This window comes from Chlorocebus sabaeus, chromosome 2 (assembly GCF_047675955.1).
Source record: "Chlorocebus sabaeus isolate Y175 chromosome 2, mChlSab1.0.hap1, whole genome shotgun sequence".
Taxonomy (NCBI): Eukaryota; Metazoa; Chordata; class Mammalia; order Primates; family Cercopithecidae; genus Chlorocebus; species Chlorocebus sabaeus.
Window position 1 is genome coordinate 55106605 of NC_132905.1, and position 18893 is coordinate 55125497.

General features: G+C 38.0%; 1 protein-coding gene across 1 annotated transcript in view; it reads left to right on the forward strand.

The window, feature by feature from the left end:
- Positions 1 to 18893, forward strand: part of PCSK2 (proprotein convertase subtilisin/kexin type 2) — a 254461-nt gene that overhangs the window by 25529 nt on the left and 210039 nt on the right. Inside the window, exon 2 of the mRNA XM_007960726.3 lies at positions 7900 to 8004. Coding sequence (XP_007958917.1) covers positions 7900 to 8004 — 105 coding nt within the window. The remainder of the gene's footprint in view (positions 1 to 7899; positions 8005 to 18893) is intronic.

Sequence of the window (18893 nt, forward strand, 5' to 3'; positions counted from 1 at the left end):
TGAGAAGTGTTAAAAAAAGCTGTGGCTATGACTTTAAACAGTCACACTCTTCAAAATTAAAACACTAGAAAAATACAATTTTTAATAACAGTGAAAAAGAGTCTCTTAAGGTGAATAACCTTCCCTTTCTCCAAAAAGTCTAAGAAACATTCCCCAAGTATCCCTCTGACTATAATAATCTCTTCTTTGGGTTCCCATAGCAGCTTGTCAATAACTCTGCTACAGCACATTCTATTCTAACAATAAAAAGAGTGACTTACGCTTGAGTGCAAGATATTTTTCCAAGCACTTTTCATGCATTATCTCACTTAATTCCCATAATAAAAACATTTTATAAGTAAAAAACCTGAGGCCCATGAGGGTTAAACAACTTGCCAAAAGTCATATCGCTGTTACGAGGAAGAGCGAGAATTTAAACCAAGACAATCTGGCTTCAGAACTCATGTTCTTAAATCACTCCACCACAAAGTACTGTTAATATATTGCTGTGGGAAATCTTCCTTCCATGTGAATTGTGAGCGGTTTGTAGGCTGAGACCATATCATCATTACCTTTGTCTCTCCAGTACCAAACACAGTGCCTGGCTTATGACAAGGAACACAAAAACACACAATAGAAAAATGCACAAAAGAGAATAAACTAAAATGTCAATAAACATATGAAAAGGTGCTCAAACGTTCAAAATAATTAAAAATATTCAAATACAATGACAAAATATTCAAGTAAGATGACTATCAATTGGCTAAAATTAAAATATCTTTAATAAATGTCAATCCAGTGTTACTTAGACAATGGGAAAATGGATAATTTTATTCTTATTTACTTTTCAGTGAGTCTTGGAATATACAACCTTATAGGGAAACTTTTCTGAAGTATTTATCAAAATGATGAATGTTAATAATCTATGACTTAGAGGTTGAATTCCTAGGATACATCCTACAGGAAAACTCTCATCTATACAAATAGTGATAATCACAAAGCTACTCATCATAGCATTTTTAATAGCAACTTGATTAAGAGATATAGTTAATGGGCCATAAAATTTATCCTCTAAAACTGTGCAATTCAGTGATCTTTAGTATAGTTGCAAAGTTGTGCAATCATTGCCAATATCAAATTTTAGAATATTTTCACCACCCTTAAAATAAATCCTGGACCATTAGCAATCACTCTTCATTTCTGTCTCCTCCCAGCCCCAGGCAACCACTAATCTAATTTCCAGCTCTATAGATTTGTCCATTCTGGACATTTCATATAAAGGAAGTGATACAATATAAGATCTTTCTGTCTGTCTTCTTTAACTTAGCATTAAGTTTTCAAGGTTCATCCATGTTTTTATCATGTATCATTGCTTAATTCCTTTCCATTTAAAAATAATATTCCATTTACCATATATATCATATTTTGTTTACTGTTTTATCAATTGATAGAAATGTACGTTGTTTCTAGTTTTTGACTATCATGAATAATGTTGCTATGAACATTTGTATACAAGTATTTGCATAAATGTATGTTTTCATTTCTCTTATGTGCACCCATACATGGAATTACTGGGTCATATGACAAGTCTGTGTTTAACATTTTGAGTAACTGCCAAAGAGCTTTCCAAATAGGCTGTACCATTTTACTATCCCACCAACAATGCATGAGGGTTCAAATTCCTCCCTATCCAGGTTTGGGTGCAGTTGGGTAGGGGATGTTTGTTTTAGTGTGTGTAAAGTGATATCTCATGGTTCTAATTTTCATTCTCTGATGTCTAATAATGTTGAACATCTTTTTGTATGTTTATAGGCCATTCGTATTTCTTCTTTGAAAAAATGGCTCCTCGAATTTGCACAGTTTTGAATTGGGTTACTTGACTTTATTATTGAGTTATAAACATTTTTAAAACATTCCTGTGCAAGACCCTTATCAGAGATATGATTTTCAAAATTTTTCTCCAATCTGTAGGTTGTCTTTTCATTTCCTTCATTATTTCCTTTGAAGTACAAACATTCTTAATTTTAATGAAGTACAGTTTATGTTCTTATACTTTTTGTGTTGTATCTAAGAAAACATTGCCTAACCTAAAGACATGAAGATTTATTCCTATGTTTTATTCTAAGAGTTGGGTAATATTAGCTTTTACATTTGGGACTACAAATCATTTTGAGTTAAATTTTGCATGTGGTATGAGATAGGAATCCAAATTCATTTTTTTCACGTGAATATCTAATTGTTCAAGCACAAAACTGTGCTTGAACAGACTATTCATTCTCATTGAATTGTTTTAGCATCCATGTTGAAAATCAATTGACCATAAGTTGATCATCATAAATTATTTCTGGATTCAGTTTTATTCCATTAAATTACTATATGTCTCTCCTATGCCAGTACCATACTGCTTTGATTACTTTAGCTTTGAAGAGGTGTTGAAATTGGAAAATATGAGTCTTCCAAGTTTGTTCTTCTTTATTAAGATTATTTTGGCTATTCTTGGTCCTTTGAGTTTACATTTGAACTTTAGGATAAGCAGAAATGACAGCTGAGATTTTGAAAGTAATTGTACAGAATTTGCTGATAAGTTAGGGAGCATTGCCATTTTAAAAAATCCATGAACATGAAATGCTTTTCCATTTATTTAGATCTTTAATTTCTTCCAGTGATGTGTTGTACTTTTCAGTGTACACATCTTGCACTTCTTTTGTTAAATTTATTTTCCAGTATTTTACTTATTTTATGTTATGTTAAATCAACTTATTTTCTTAACTTTATGCTTGGATTGTTCATTGCTTGTGTATAGAAATATAATTGATTCTGCATGTTAATCTTGTATTCTGCAACCTTGCTCAACTCTTTTGTCAGTTCTAATACTTTCTGTGGATTCATTATAAATTTCTATATACAAGATATGTCTTCCGCAAATAGAGATAGTTTCTCTTCTTTCTTTCCAAGCTTGTTGCCTTTATTTCTTTGTCTTGCCTGATTGCATTAGCTAAAATCTCCAGTACACTCTTGAATAGAAGTGGCAAGAGCAGATAACTGTCTTGTTCTGATCTTAGGAAAAGCATTCAGCCTTTCACCATTAAGTATGATGTTAGCTGTAGGTTTTTCACAGAGAGATTTATCAGATTGAGAAAGTTCCCTTTCATTCCTAATTTTGAGAAACATATTTATTATAAAAGAATGTTGTATTTTGTCACATGCTTTTCTGCATTGGGATGTCCATGTGGTTTTTGTTATTTATTCTATTGATATAGTTATTATAGTAATTGATTTTTAGATGTGAAAACAACTTTGCATTCCTGGGGTAAATCCTACTTGGTTATGATGCATAATCCTTTTTATGTGTAATTGGATTCAGTTTGCTACTATTTTGATGAGCATTTTGTTGCTATATTTGTAATAGATCACAGTCTGTAGTTTTCTTTTCTTGTGGTATCTCTGTCTTTTCTTCATGTCAGGGTGATATAGGCCTCAATGAATGAGTTGGAAAGTGATTCTTCTTCTTCCATTTTTTGGAAGAGTTTCTGAAGGACTGGAATTATTTATTTAAACATCAGTAGAATTAATCAGGATTAGTAGAATTCATCAGGATTTATTTTGCAGAAAGCTTTTAAATTACTAATTCAATCTCTTTACTGCTATTCAGGCTCTCTAGTAAATTTTTAAATTCTGTTATTGTACTTTTTAGCTCTAGAATTTCTGTTTGGTTCTTTCTTCTTATTCTTTTTATTTCTTTATTGATATTCTTTGATGATTCACCATTCTCATGCTTTCCTTTAGTTCTTTAGATATGGTTTCTTTGAACATATGTCTGGGTATAGTTATATCGATATATAAATATAATCTGAATATTTATACTTATCTAGTTTAGTCTTTGTCTAGTAAGTCCAAGATCTGGGCTTCTTCAGAGAGTTTTTATTATTTTTCCCACTATGTGTGGAGCATATGTTCTTATTTCGTTTTGTGTCTCACAATTTTTCTTGAAAATTTGACATTTTAAATAATATAATATGACAACTTGGAAACCAGATTTACCTCTCCCCAGGTTGTTTGTTGTTGTTTCTAGGTTTTGTTGTTTTTGCTATCGCTATTTTTCCCCAACCCCCACCCCCGGTTTTTTTCTTGTGCTTTTTTTATTATTATTATACTTTAAGTACTGGGATACATGTGCAGAACATGCAGGCTTGTTACATAGATATAAATGTGCCATGGTGGTTTGCCACACCCATCAACCCATCATCTACATTATTTCTCCTAATGCTATCCCTCCCCTAGCCCCCCACTCCCTGAGTGTGATGTTCCCCTTCTTGTTTCCATGTGTTCTCATTGTTCAACTCTCACTTATGCGTGAAAACATGTAGTGCTTGGTTTTTTGTTCCTGTGTTAGTTGGCTGGGAATGATGGTTTAATGAAGGAGTTAACAAGTGGAAGTCTGATAGCATCTGAGTGACAAGGGAAGAACCACTTTGCATAATAATATACAGAGTGTGTGTGTGTGTGTGTATGTGTGTGTGTGTAAGCAAAGAAGAAGATCTAAAACTCACTCATTTTACTATTAAGGAAATAATCATTTGCTCTTGCAAGTAGGTAGGCCTAGAGGGGAAAAAAAAGATCCATGTCCTTGCAAAGGACATGAACTCATCCTTTTTTATGGCTGCATAGTATTTCATGGTGTACACATGCCACATTTTCTTTATCCAGTCTATCACTGATGGGCATTTGAGTTGGTTCCAAGTCTTTGCTATTCTGGAACTTAAATAAACTTACAAGAAAAAAAAAAACATCAAAGAGTGGGCGAAGGACATGAGCAGACACTTCTCAAAGGAAGATACTTATGCAGCCAACAAATCTATGAATAAAAGCACACCATCATTGGTCATTAGAGAAATGCAAATCAAAACCACAATGAGATACCATCTCATACCAGTGAGAATAGCGATCATTAAAAAGCCAGAAAACAACAGATGCTGAAGAGGATGTGGAGAGAGAGGAATGCTTTTACACTGTTGGTGGGAGTGTAAATTAGTTCAACCATTGTGGAAGACAGTGTGGCGATTCCTCAAGGATCTAGAACCGGAAATACCATTTGATCCAGCAATCCCATTACTGGGTATATACCCAAAGGATTATAAATCATTCTACCATAAAGACACAGGCACACATATGTTTATTGCTATTTGTTTATTTAATGTCTTTCTGGACTAATTCTGCAAAGTTTGTAATTTCTATAATGTGCCATTGAATCTGCTTGGTTAACTTAATAGTTAGCCAATGACAGGACAGAGGTTTTCTTAAAGACCTTGAATCAATGCAGCTTTGTTTTTGTTTTTACCGTTTGCTGAGGGGCTCTGTTGTATATATTGGGACATATCCTCAATGCTCAAGTAGGCAGTTTGAAACTCTGCTATGGCCTTCACCTCCTGTTTTTAAAGAGACTTAAAGTCAACTAAAGATGAGCACTTAGAGCCTTCTTCGATATTTCCTGGTTGTGTGTACAGCTCTGCCTATGTGTGTGGCCTTCTAAGTGTCCAGGAATATATTACAGCTTTGTAAAGCCTTCTATGGACATCTGATTCCTTAGATTCTTTTACAAAGGTTTTTGTCCAGCCTTTTATTTGCCCCAGTTCATATTGCTACTTCAGGAAATTGCAACCTTAAAAATTTGCCACTGATTATTTTTGACAAATTCCCTGGGGAGTAGGGCTTTTCCAACTGAGCAAACCCTGGGACAGATCAAATAATAACAAATCCTATAAATGGAACTTTTCCAGATAGCTTCCAGGCTATTATTTATGGACAGGGCTTTTTGAATAACTCTAAACCCAGTCCTCACCCTCTAATGTCTATTTGGCTACTGGTTTTCCCAGTTGCTGTGGTTGTGAGGATGTTCGTGTTCAAAGATGCTGCAGAGCTGTGGAGAAGAGGATGGTCATAGAGCAATTTAAAATAGCACACAGTTTGCCATTATCACTGAGATTCAACCTTTTTATTGAATAAACTTCGGGTTGCTGCAAGCCTCTTGTTAATTTCCAGTGTTCTGAATAAGTTGATTTGGCAATTTTTTTCAAAGTTCTATTTGCTTGTCTATAACAGTAGATTCTTGAAGGTTCTTACTCTATTATACCTGAAGTTCCCCCACCCCAACACACAGCATTATCTTTGAATGTAAAAAAAATGGAAACATCTTAATATGCATCAATAATGGAAAGGCTAAATAAGTCATGGTATGTCCCATGTAATGGAATAATATGCAGCCATTCGAAAGAAGAAAGTAGTCTGGGTGTTGAAGTAATATGTACCATAAACCCCGTGACACATGCTTACCTACGTAACAAACCTTCACATGTACCCCCAAACCCAAAATAAAAATTTGAAAAAAGGAGTTAATAAGTGGAAGTCTGATAGCATCTGAGTGACAAGGGAAGGGAAGAACCACTTTGCATAATAATATGGAGAGAGAGAGAGAGAGAGAGTGTGTGTGTAAGCAAAGAAGAAGATCTAAAACTCACTCATTTTACTATTAAGGAAATAATCATTTGTTCTTGCAAGTAGGTAGGCCTAGAGGGAAAAAAAAAAGATAACTTAACTCCAACACTGCCAAAAAAGAAAACATGAAGAATTTTTACTTTGTTATTTGTACTTTTCAGTTTTCTAAATTTACTCTATATTTCCTTTATATTAAAAATAAAATAATAATGATAAATATTCTTTAAGAAATATTTGAGCCACACTGAGGTTCTTTGTGATTTAAAAATCTCAGATTGGCCCCATCTATGTTAGAAAACCTTTCTATCAAATCTGCTTCCCTTTTCTTCCAAACTCTGGATGGCAACACACACACCAAAACTTACAATAGCAAATACTTTGAGTAGTGGAATGCTTTTTGATTTAGGGACTCTTTTGAGAATCTGATGAAACCATGAGTCCTATTTCCCAAAAAAAAGTACATATTTACATTATTTGTCTATAATTTGTAAGCATTCAATTAAATTAATTAATCAGGTTAAGAACTGCAAACAGCATGTCTTCATCAATGTGAAGACAGGTGGAGAAAAGCAAGAGATCTGGGAACTTCAAGGCCCTGTATTTATACAGAAGAGAAAAAGATGCCCAGAGAGGAAACCACTTGCTCATAAGCATACTGATGGTAACAGACATGAGCCACATCCAGGTCTCCAAACTCCCAGGTCAAGGCTTTTCCCACCAAGTTACCTTGAATCACAGAACAAATGACTGGCTTGTTTAGGTTCTCCAAAACTCTTACAGGCCCCGTGCCAAAGATAAGCTCTCATTACTGTGACTTCTCTGATTGGCTCTGACCTGATTTCAAGGATCTTTGAGATGGGAAGATAGAGGGAAACCAGACCTGCCATCCAACTGGTATTTACTAAATTTAGATGTTCACACTGTGCTCAGCCTGATAAGAGGCACCAAGGGGTCACAGAAAAAGCCCAAGACACAGACAGACAGTTGAAAGTCTGTCACAGACAGCTATGAAGACATGACTAGAAAACATCGCAGCGTAATTCTGGAGCAACCAGGTGATACCTGGAGTATGCACGCTAGTCCAAGGAGAACAAGGAGAATCTGATGCAGGTGTGAATGTAAAGGCAAGGCTCCATTGAAAAGGAGAGGGAATCAAAGGATGCTCAGAAAGTTAAAAAATGGGGGAAAGAATAGAAGTTATTTGGGTAACAGGAGGAGAGCGGACACCACATGAACAAAGGCAAGGAGAAGAGAAGGAGGACATTGATAGGGAAATAGAGAACCAGGTCTGACAAGAGGTTTGCCAGTGGTTTTCTTGCATACTTCCCTACCCCAGGGAGCCCTTGCAAGCAGCCCCAGCTTTGGTGCCCCTTTCCCTGGGCGAACCCCAGAAGCTAACTATGCTTGTGTCTGCTTGACTCTCCACAGCTTCCCTTTGCTGAAGGTCTGTACCACTTTTATCACAATGGCCTTGCAAAGGCCAAGAGAAGACGCAGCCTACACCACAAGCAGCAGCTGGAGAGAGACCCCAGGGTGAGTGTTCCCCAGAAGCCTGCCTTCCAATCTCTGCTGCCACAGCTGAGCCCACCGAGGAGGTGTGGAGGGGCTGGCCAGGGATTTTGAAGTAAAAGCACTTAATGTACTATAATAGGGCAAATGGATGCTTTGTAGAGTCATACCAGAGACTCTCTGTTCCTCTATCTGTGCATAATAAATAATCACAGGCCCCTTTGTATGGCTGGAGGAAGAGGAAATCGGGATACCACCCTTTTACTGGCTATCTTCTCCTGAGTTATTACTGAGTGAGGATTTCGGGTTGCCTGGGAACATGTTTTGGCCGGTGATGGATGGGAAGACACCAAGCAGTTTAATGAGTCATTTTACGGAAGGTTTCTACTGGTGAATCCACATGCTCAGAAGAGGCTGCCATGCCCCATGTTGTGAAAGGAAAGAATGAGGGAGCCAGTGAGTGAGCAGCTCACAGCAGGCAGTGGACTTCTCAGTATCCATGCATGACTGTGACCATAAGACTATCTCAGCCTTTCTTCTTATCCTGTATTTTCTAGCACTGATGTAATTTACCTTCATGTCTCAGCTGTCTACTTGATATTCATCACTCACATTATTTTAATCTTCAATCTTTACCTTACTCTTGGACTCCAGGTTCCATTTCCTACTTCCTCTGATGGCTCAGATTCAACTTTCCCCCAATCAAACATATCATCTTAGCAACAAAGTGGCTTCTCTGCCAGTGTTCCCACTTCTTGCCTTTCAGAATAGGACCTTTAGTAATCATATTTTCCACCATCCCCCATACCTACACACTCATCAAATTGGGTAGATTCTGATTTCTGTTACATGAATCACTAAGAAGGAAAGTATGTAATAACTCAGAGAAGTTGCTTTCTGTACATTGAAGGCAGTGTAATCTCTTCCTCAGGATTCTCAGGGACCAGCTGATGAAAGGCATGTCAGATGTTTGAGTTAAGGATTTTCACAGGAGATTTCTTTTGAGCTTATAGAATCTGAAAACTCATTCTTGTGGGACTTTTCATGTGAACATTTCTCTGGGTTTAATTTGGGCTTCCATTAGGAATTCAGATAAAACAGTCTCTCAGCAGATTGCCAAATGACAGGCCACAGGCAATTTTTTCTTTAACTTCTCAAGAGTTCCCACCTTCCCTAAAGAGGACTTTCTGCTCTAGGAAGCCACTTTACTTTTGCAGTAACAATTAAGCTGCCTGTGCTGCCAGCCAGTGCCAACTATTCTTAAAGGATCTGTCATAGAAGCTGGCACCAAGACATAAGGGAGAAGCTCTCTACTCTGTGTGGTAACAACCTTGGCCTTGGCTATACCAATACATTGCCTGGGGATGCCCTTGGGCAGCCATATGGACTGGGATCTTGTCCTGAACCCAAGGTGGGCACCAGTAGACAAAGATCACTCTGGTGCACCGTGACATTGGTCTTCCCCACACTTCAACCCTATGCCATAACCTTGCCATTTATGGCCAATTGTTTTCCTTTTAGTTATATATTTTCTTAAAAGTCTCATTGGCTTCTCTTCTTCCGTGATTAAAAGCATTGCTCCAAGATTACTCAGAAACATATAAACTGGGGGCAGAAGGAAAGAGATACTTAAAAGGCTTGCGCTGGGAAAGAGAACTGAGGCACAGTAGAACTCAGAAGTCACGGGTCAGAGAGGCTATTTAGCACCACTGGCCTGAGCTTTTCCCATTCTAGCACATATGATCTCTGAAATGCTGATTCTTGAAGTGTACAGTGACATTTTTTAAATAGAAAATGGGACTGATTGGGTAATAATAAAAAGAGGAGATCAGGCACTGGCGATTCTGATCATTTGTCTTTCTCCTCAAAATATTATCTATTGTCACCAAAAAGGGTGTCTATTTCCCTTTCATTACCTATTATAAGGGTCCAGGTAGCCAATTGCCTTTACCTGGTAGTTGTAACCATCTGCCCTGCCCATGAAGACCAACATAAAATGGCAGAGAAACTAAGGAAGACAAAGTTTCCTATACCTTTTCTCTATCTTGTCATCAAGGTTAAATGTTGGGGATGTTGTCAATAATAAACTCATTCTAGGAAGCACAAAAATCTCATAATTCTTTGCAAAAAAAAAAAAAAAAACTGCTAATGATGACTGCCTTTTTCCAAAATATCAGATTAAGGTCTGAGTCTTTCCTGCATGATGTTCTTGTGGTTGTCTAATTTTGGCATCTGCTGATAGAAAAATAGAGTGGCAACTATTCTGAAACAAAAATCGTTGACTGTGAACAGTGCAAGAATAGTAAACTAAAGATTCTGCCTTGTGGATTTATAGACGTTAAACCAAAGGGTAAACAAGTCTAGTGTAGGAATACCCCAATTTGGGGGTTCTCAAACACATTCAAACAGGTTGCAAAAAGAAAAGTAAATGAAAGTATAAAAAGAAAAGGAGAAGGACCAAGTAGCCAGAATGAGGTCCAGGCTTTCATGTCTTATATAGATGTTGCAAGTTATGCTTTATAAACACAGAGTTTAAGAGTAAGTTGTTTTATCATTCCCTGAAATGTACTGTCTCCTAGAACTGCTAACTTTAACTACGATTGCAGCCCCAACCCCCAGCTTCCTTCTCCTTCCTGTCCCTGCACCACTTTCCAGCCTCTCTCACTCACTGTCTACAGGTTTGTGGTAAGGAACACAAAGCCCAGGGAGGTTGGTCTGAGCTGCTACTCGCTTTCAGGGCTTCATCTACTGAGGTAACTTTTTGACCAAAGAGCTCCAAGCTCTGCTATCAACCCAAGAAATAAAAAAGAAAAAGGTAGAAACCCAAGATAGTTAGTTTTTGGCTTTTTTGACTTCAGACCAGAAATTTCAACAATGTTTGTCTCTCATGTAACAACTAATTTTTAAGTTTAAAGGTAAACAGGAAAAAAAAAAAAAGGCTAGAAAGAGCTAAAGTGCCACTTTCCATATGTTCATCTTTGTTCATCAATATGCAGACAATAGCTAGGAAAACAGATTCTGATGTAGACTGTGTTAAAGATGTTCTCTTCTCTTTCCAATTCTTCCTGCTAAATGGTTAGCTGACTGCTGAGTATCATCATTTGGATGCTAAAAAGCAAAAATTGTCTCTTGTTTATTTCTGTAATATCTTTGCACAGTGCAGTTCTGAGCATATACTAGATACTCAGGAAATGACTGAGCATGTCAAATGAATGAATGGTTATTATTTTTTCTTCGGGGTTTTAAGCCATGGAATAGTATTGCCTTTCTCGTCTTATATTTTCCTCCCCATCCCAAAATGTGTCTCCATCAGGAAATAAAAGTACTATGTAGTCTTCTCCCTAGTGCCTCTTTTATACACATTTTTAATTGTGGGTAACAGAAACTAATGACTGTTTCATTACTTCCAAGTTTTATCACAAAGAATCCCATGAAGAACCAGTTCTTCATTTCCAAAGCCTGATCTGCCTTCTTCCTAATCACATTCACAGTCGTGGTACAGGCACCAAAGCAGGACAATGTGTCTGGAAGATTTTGGTAACGAAAAAATTTGAAGAGGTAATAAATCAATTCAACACTGGAATGAAATAATAAAACTAAAAATACCTTCTCAACATCAGGGCCAAAAACAAATATTTTATGCCCAAAAGCTCTGTAAGATTTGTGAAACATTAGCTAGAACAATACCAACAAATCTTAAAGCCAAACCTATCTTCAGTCCCTGGTCAACATATCAAAACCTCATAAATTCTACAAGTACTGGAAAAGCTTCTGAAGAGTGGATTTATTTAAGATAATATTTGCTTCCCAGCTCTGTCAAACCATACTTGTACATCTGAAATAGAATATTAAAGTGAAATATATTTTTAAAACATGAAGGACTCATCTTTCTATGAGTAACACACACTAGTCTTATGGAAGCAAAATAATTTTATTTTTAAAAAGCTGAAATTCATTTCTCGAGAGAGGTTATATTTGATTGGAGAATTAAAAACATTTATTTCCTTTACTAGGCAATTTTATTAGACCACACAATTATTCCTCAGTTGTTTTTAAACATGTTTCAGTTTTACAAGTCAGAAACTTCTATCAGTCCAATAAAAACTTTCCTTGCTTCTCTCATCTCAAAGAATGGATGATATTTCCTTTGCGTTCTATATTTGGAAGCTGTATCTTTCTAGCTTCTTTCTTATCCAAATGTATCCACATGTTTAATAACCATAGAAGGCAGTCACACGGTCTGGTTGTGATCTATGTTTGTTCTTTAAGGGTCTATTCTTGAATATATTTGTGGAATTTTCAAGATACTGCCAATAACCCACAAAAGTTAGCTTCACAAGGTCATATAATCACTTCAGAAATCTCATAATACCACTGGAGCAAAAGAAAAGTCTCCTATTCTTTAAAATTAACTGGACATGATTTATATGATTTGTGTGTATTGTGGCCAAACTATTCTTTCCTTTCAATTATAGTAGTTAAATATTTGATTACGTATTATAAATTAAAAGAGAAGGGAAAATGCTGTTACCTTTTGGAAAGCCTGTTTTCTTTTTTTCTTTCTTTCTTTCTTTTTTCTTTTTTTTTTTTTTTTCTGAGGTAGTCTCACTCTGAGAATTATAGAGCAGGAAGAGTCTTAAGGAAACATTGATTCAGCTCTTGACCTTGAAGCATTAAAATACAATTTTACCACTGAGGCAAAATAGACCCAGAGAGAGAGAAGGTGACTTCCCTGGGGCCACGCAGCTATAATTGATAGGAAGAAAATAAAACTCGTGACTCCTCCCAATATGAAGTCTGATTTAAGTAAAAAGCTAAGTGAGAATTGATATTGCTTATGAACTTGTCGTCCTTTAAAAAATTGTTTGCACTAATTAGTCACTGAATTTTCTCAATTAAAAATAATGTGGTGAAAAGAAGTGAAGTTACATCCTAAGTTCATGTCACTTATGTGAATTCAATGAGCTCAGCTGTAAATGGAAAAGTGAAAAAGAAGAGGGAAACACAAAGGGTGGCACTTGAGCTCACTGTTCTGCTCAATTTACTTGTGCCCTGGAGTGGCCTTGAACTAAAGGCAACTGAGTATGCAGTTGGCCTTGGTTCCCTGGTGACCCTCACAGTGGAAGCATTTCACCTTTCTGGGGGAGAGCCTGTAGCATTTAAAGATAATGCTTTTGAGACAAAATATTTCCTAACGCAAGCTGACTTCTTCATCTGCTGTGAGAACAATGGGACACGACCAGGTTCCATTGTGAAAGGGAAATTCCACACTTGTGACGTATTGAGACACAATATCAGTTTCTAACCCTTAAGGAGTTTTCAAAGTTAATTTTAACCATGCATAAGTTCCACTTTGCACACGTTAGAATTCACTCCCTAAAGTGTGATTCTTCTAGGAAAAAATTAACAAAGATGGGGTCTTCATTTTGGATTTCCCAGAAACAGACTCTGAGATGCAGAGTTGTGTGCCAGAGACTTCTTGGAGAGCAAGGAAGAGAACATTGGGCAAAGGGAGAAGCTGAGCAAATGTGCTTGCAACAGGGGCCTCAGTCAGTTTTACAGGAAACTTAGAAACAGGGGTGACCCTTCAGAGTTACCCCAGTGTGAGGCAAAGGGATCAGGCTTTTGTGCCCCCATAATGACCAGTTATTGGCATGGGCACTCCCTCGAAAGAAACATAGTCTTAGGTAAATCCCCTCCTGCTACCAAAGGCAATTCTCAGTGAAAGAAACTGAGCCACATTTAGCAGCTGGAGGAAATGTGTAAGGGCACTAAAGAGGAAATCTGGGGAGTGCACCACAGTTTTCGTTACACCTGCCATGCCCGTTTCACTCAACTTGTCTGTAAACTCACATTTGATTGAAGAGGCATTTTCTGGGAGCCAGTTCCAAGCACGGATCATCCCCAAGTACGTTTAGGAGCATGAAAATGAAGTATACACCTCCATCCCTTGAAGGAGCTTACCACCTTGGAGAAGTGTGTTTGGGTCTGCTGTACTCCATGATCCTCACTCGGTCCCACTCTGACCTCATTAGTTCACCTTTCCTGGCTTGGTGACAGGTCAGTGGAGGAACATGGCATTGTTCCCTTCATTGCCCTTGGGAAGAGCTCAGGCAGTTGCTGGCACTTCTGGAGATGTAAAAAAAAAAAAAAAAAAAAAAAAATGCCAGTTTACAACCAGACCTGGGAGCACACATTTTCTCCTGAAGTAAGGATATAATGAGGCTTCATGTATAGGACAGTGGTTCTCAGTGGGGCACAATTGTGTCCCTACAGAACATTTGGCAATGTGTAGTGACAGTTTAGATTGTCACAATGGGTGGGGGTTGGGGGTGCTACTGGCATCTAGTGAGTCAAGGCCAGGGATGCCACTAAATATCCTGAAGGCACAAGACAGCACCACAACAAATAATTATCTGGCCCCAAATGTGAATGGTGCTGAGTGTGAGAGCTCCTGGTGTAGGGGAACAGCCCTAAAGTCGGACAGTCATCACGTGATTTCTTCTCTGCCCCTGTCTGCGGTGTGGCCTTACACAGGTTAATATCTAACCGTTGATGACTCAGCTTCCTCATCTACTAAATAGGACAAGAATTAGTCCACAGGATCAAAGGGTCTTCAGATCAAATGCCATAAAACAGGTGATGCATTTGTCACTGTGCCTTATTTTTCAATTACTGCAAAACAAATTACCACAAACAAAGCACCTTAAAAGAACACGAATGTATTATCTCAGCATTTCTATAAATCTAGCACAGCATGGTTGGATTCTCTGGTTAGGGTCTCAGTGGGCTTCAGTCAAGGTATTAGCCAGACTGGGCACTTCCCTATCTGAAGCCTCTATGGAAGAATTCACTCCAGGCTCCTTCACGCTATCAGCAGAATTTGGTTCCTTGGGGTTGCAGGACTGAGGTCCCCGTTTCCTTGCTGTTGGCCAAGTTTGTGCTCTGCTCTTAGGGTCGCTTGCCTTTCTTTTCTTGTGGCTCCCTTCATCTTCAAGCCATCAAGTTATCAAATTTCAAGTTATCAAATCTTCCTTGCATTTCTCATCTCTCAGACTCTTCCCCTTCTGTTTTCACAGGCTACACCGGAATCACTCAGATAAACAGAAAAATCTCCCTTTCTTAAGGTCAGCAAAATAATCAAAGTTCTGCCTGATCTTTGACCTTTCTGAAAGAGTGGACATGGCTTCCCAGATCAGGAGCTGTCCCTGCACAGTCCAGCTTCCCACCCACCCCTGCTGCCCTTTTCCAGAGATTGCATTGAACTAAGAGGGGAAAACATGAATCTGTAGGCACATGAGCTCGATCATATTTTGAACCCAAATAGTGAATCCAAGAGACCCAAGTGAAGCAGTTTCTGACTTAGCCTCCCATCTGTGGCCAAATTAATTTTCTAGATAACATGCCAAGAGGTCAGCGGGTGTAAACCATTCATGAGTGATGCATGTTGAGAGTTACTTGACAACATCAGGAAAAGGAGACATGCAATGGGAGAGGTACACATAAGAAGCAGGGCAGAGGTGTCTTCATCGATGCCCCAAACTGTGGGAAAAATTCATCTGTTCTAATCCTCTGCTTTTAGAATGCGGCAGGGAGGACTTCCAGCATCTCCTCTGGGCATTGCAGATATGCTGGCTTCCCGCCTCAAAGAGCTGCTGCTAGTGCTATAATTAACTATTTGTGGGGAACAGGGGAGAATTATTTACTACAGCTACAGAAAGGCACAGGGAAAGCTGATAATGAGTAAGCCTGGTTTTTTTCTAGATGCTGTTTTTTACTAGATGTTCATTTTTAAATGATGGATACTGTTCGTGCTGTCATGCTTCCTAAAGGAAAAGCAGGAACTCTCTGGGAGGCATCATGCTAGCAAAGCCAGAGATCTCTTGGGAGTTTTAATTGTCTTTGGTATAATTCTAACAAGCCTTGGTGTAGAGAAAAGTTAACATGGAGAAAATTGGTGGCTCTGTATCATCTTTATAATTCACAAGGTGAAGAATCTCTAATCGTGGGCTAGCAAACCTTTAGGACTTACTGGGAAAATCTTAGATGTTTGAAGGGCAAAATTCTCCTGATCTGCCTCACCTGATTCCCTCCCCAACCTTCCCCAAGATGCAAAAGGAAATGCATTTATATATCCAAAATGCCTCTATTATATCTTCTAAAAATGATTTCATGTATATGCTTATTAAATTCGCAACGTAACTCTCTTATCTAGTTGTTGGCTAGCAAACCAGCATTCATTCAGCAAATCGTTACCGAGCCCAAACTATATACTGGGCATTCCTCTGCATACTGAAATATAACAGTGAACAAGACATAGCTCTCCTCCCAGGGGGCTTGTATGCTAGTGGCGATGAAGGAGAGAAACAAAAAACAGATGACCAAACAATTGTATAACTAGTGGTCAAAATGCTCTGATAATGAGTAGAGTAGAGTATGGAAAGAGCGAGAGCCATAGAGGAGTGTTTCTATTTTATAAAAAGCATCCAGGGTTGGCTAGTCTGGGAAAGTGGCATTTAAATATAGACCTGAAGGAGATGAGGAAGGTATCCATGTAGATATCTGGAGAAAGGGCACTCCAGACAGAGGAACCACCAAGGGAAAATGGCTAGAATCCAGGACACACCTGCTGTGTTCCAGGAACAGCAAGAATGCCAGTAAAGCTGCAAAGGAATGAGCCAAGGACACTGGGGAAGGAGATGAGGTCAGAGAGGAAAAAGAAAGCAAGACCATGGGCGACATAATAAGCCAGGGAAAGAACTTTGAATTGACTCTGAATTAGATGTGGCTTCTCTGCCTATGGGCAAATAATAGACAATGGGGTGGAGGTGTGGATGAGAGACAATTGGACTAGAGAGATCCATGCAAGGTGATTGCAATATTTCAGAAGAGAAAGGCCAGTAACATAGGCCAGGGTAGAAGTGGTGGAGGCAGTGAGAAACAAATCAGATCTGGGAGTATGTTGAAGGTAGAGTCTTCAAATTTGTTGATGCATTTCCTGATGGATTAGATGAGGAATGGGAGAAGAAGCGAGAAGGCAAAGGTGACTCCTAAGTTGTTGGCCTGCGTTACCATAGAATGAAATGGCACTTATGCATATGGACAAGATGGTGAGAGGACCAGGCTGATGGGGAGTGGTCAGGGAATTAAGAGTTTAGTTTTAAGCATGTTAACATTTGAGATTTGTATTAAGTAACCAAGTAGAGATGATGTGAAATGAACAGATGGACTTAAGGATCTAGGAGAGAGGTCAGAGTTGGAGATATAAATTGAGAGGCATCCATATATTGTCAGCATTCAATGCCAGGAGACTAGTTGAGCTTATCTACAAAATGAGTGTAGATATAGAAGAGAAGATTTGTGGGACTGAGTCCTAGGGTACTCTAAGATTTAGAAGTCAAGGAGATAATTGGGGAAGAGCAAAGGAGGCAGAAAAGCAGCAAGTAATCTAGAAACAGGATCAGAGGTCAAGAGAACACCAACTTAGTCATTGTGTTCTAGCTCGTCTACATTTTACCATAGTAAATTGGTCATCCCTATAATTATTTCTTATTAGAGGTATGAATGTTTCTTCACTTTTCCCCTCTCTGATCTATTTTTCAAATGCTTTCTCAATGGGTATTGAAATACATGGTTCACACATGAACTTATGAAATTAAAATGTTCGCATGAATTTTGTTTCAACTGGATACTGGTGTGTCTGGGCTGGGTAGTGTGCTTTAAAGCAGCAGAGGGTCACATTTGACTCAAAATGATGAGAATCTAACTCTTAAACCTGCAATCCCTACGAGGCACTAACTCAGAGCCAAGACCTCATTCTGTAAGCTGCAAGGTGAAGCTACCAGGGAACAGCCTCTGTTTGACATGGCAAGGGAAGAACCTGAATTGGGAATCTCTTTTTAATTTTAAGAAACTATAAAAGCCACGAGAAAGATCACGTTTGACTGTAAACCAAAAAGAAAAACCTTACCCTCCAATTAAGGAAAATAAAAATCTAGGTTGTTGTGGATTTAATTCTGATCACATTTTCATAGATTTCAGAAAGATAGAGTTTTTAAAAGAATTTCCTGTTAAAATTCGAAAATATTTCTAGAATATAATTTCTCACTCCTCAAACCTCTGCTTCAAGATAAATTTTATTCAATATTTAGCTTAAGGAGACTATAAAGTTCCTTAATGGTGACATAAATGAACAGCTGTAATCGTATGTCTATCTAGCTACTGAATATTTCTAAGGTAATGTTTTGTGAGGCAAAAGTGGTTTGAAGTTGGAGATGCCTCAAAAAAATTTTTTTACTACTCTTTAGAACTCTCTCTGGGTATTTTAAAACTGGTTTAGCTATTTTCCCTTTTTGATGCCTATTGACATGCTTGTGATCGCATCTCCATCTATAAACAGGTTTCACGCTCTTAAAGCTAAACCAAGGGAATTTTGAAAATGAGTGGAATTGAATTCCTGCCATTTCCAGTAATTTCAAAGCCTTATGGGTTCAGGAGAGGATAACAGTGCAGCCAGGTCTAGAAATGAGTAAACAGCAGTTAGGCAAAGAGATTCATGTCTGAATAACAACCCAATTGCTAGAGTTTATCTAATTGGTTTGCCATTATCTGTACCGAAAACGTTGTGTTTTCATCTTGTCTACGATGAGCATGTCCCATTTAGCAATAAAGAACTTATTGCCTGAGAGAAAACAGGTAAGGCAAAACAATTTTCCATTTTTCATTTTCCCTGAAAAGGGAGAGCAGTCCACCCCAAATAAAGAATAGTTTAGTTTAGTTAGTTTTTAAGGACACCTTAGAGAATCAACATAAGAAAGCTCCTTCTCCCAACAGAAGCAAAGCAAAGCAATTAAAACCTATTGTGTGGAAAGAGACCCAAATAATTCTCTATCAGGGAGAAAAGAACATGATAG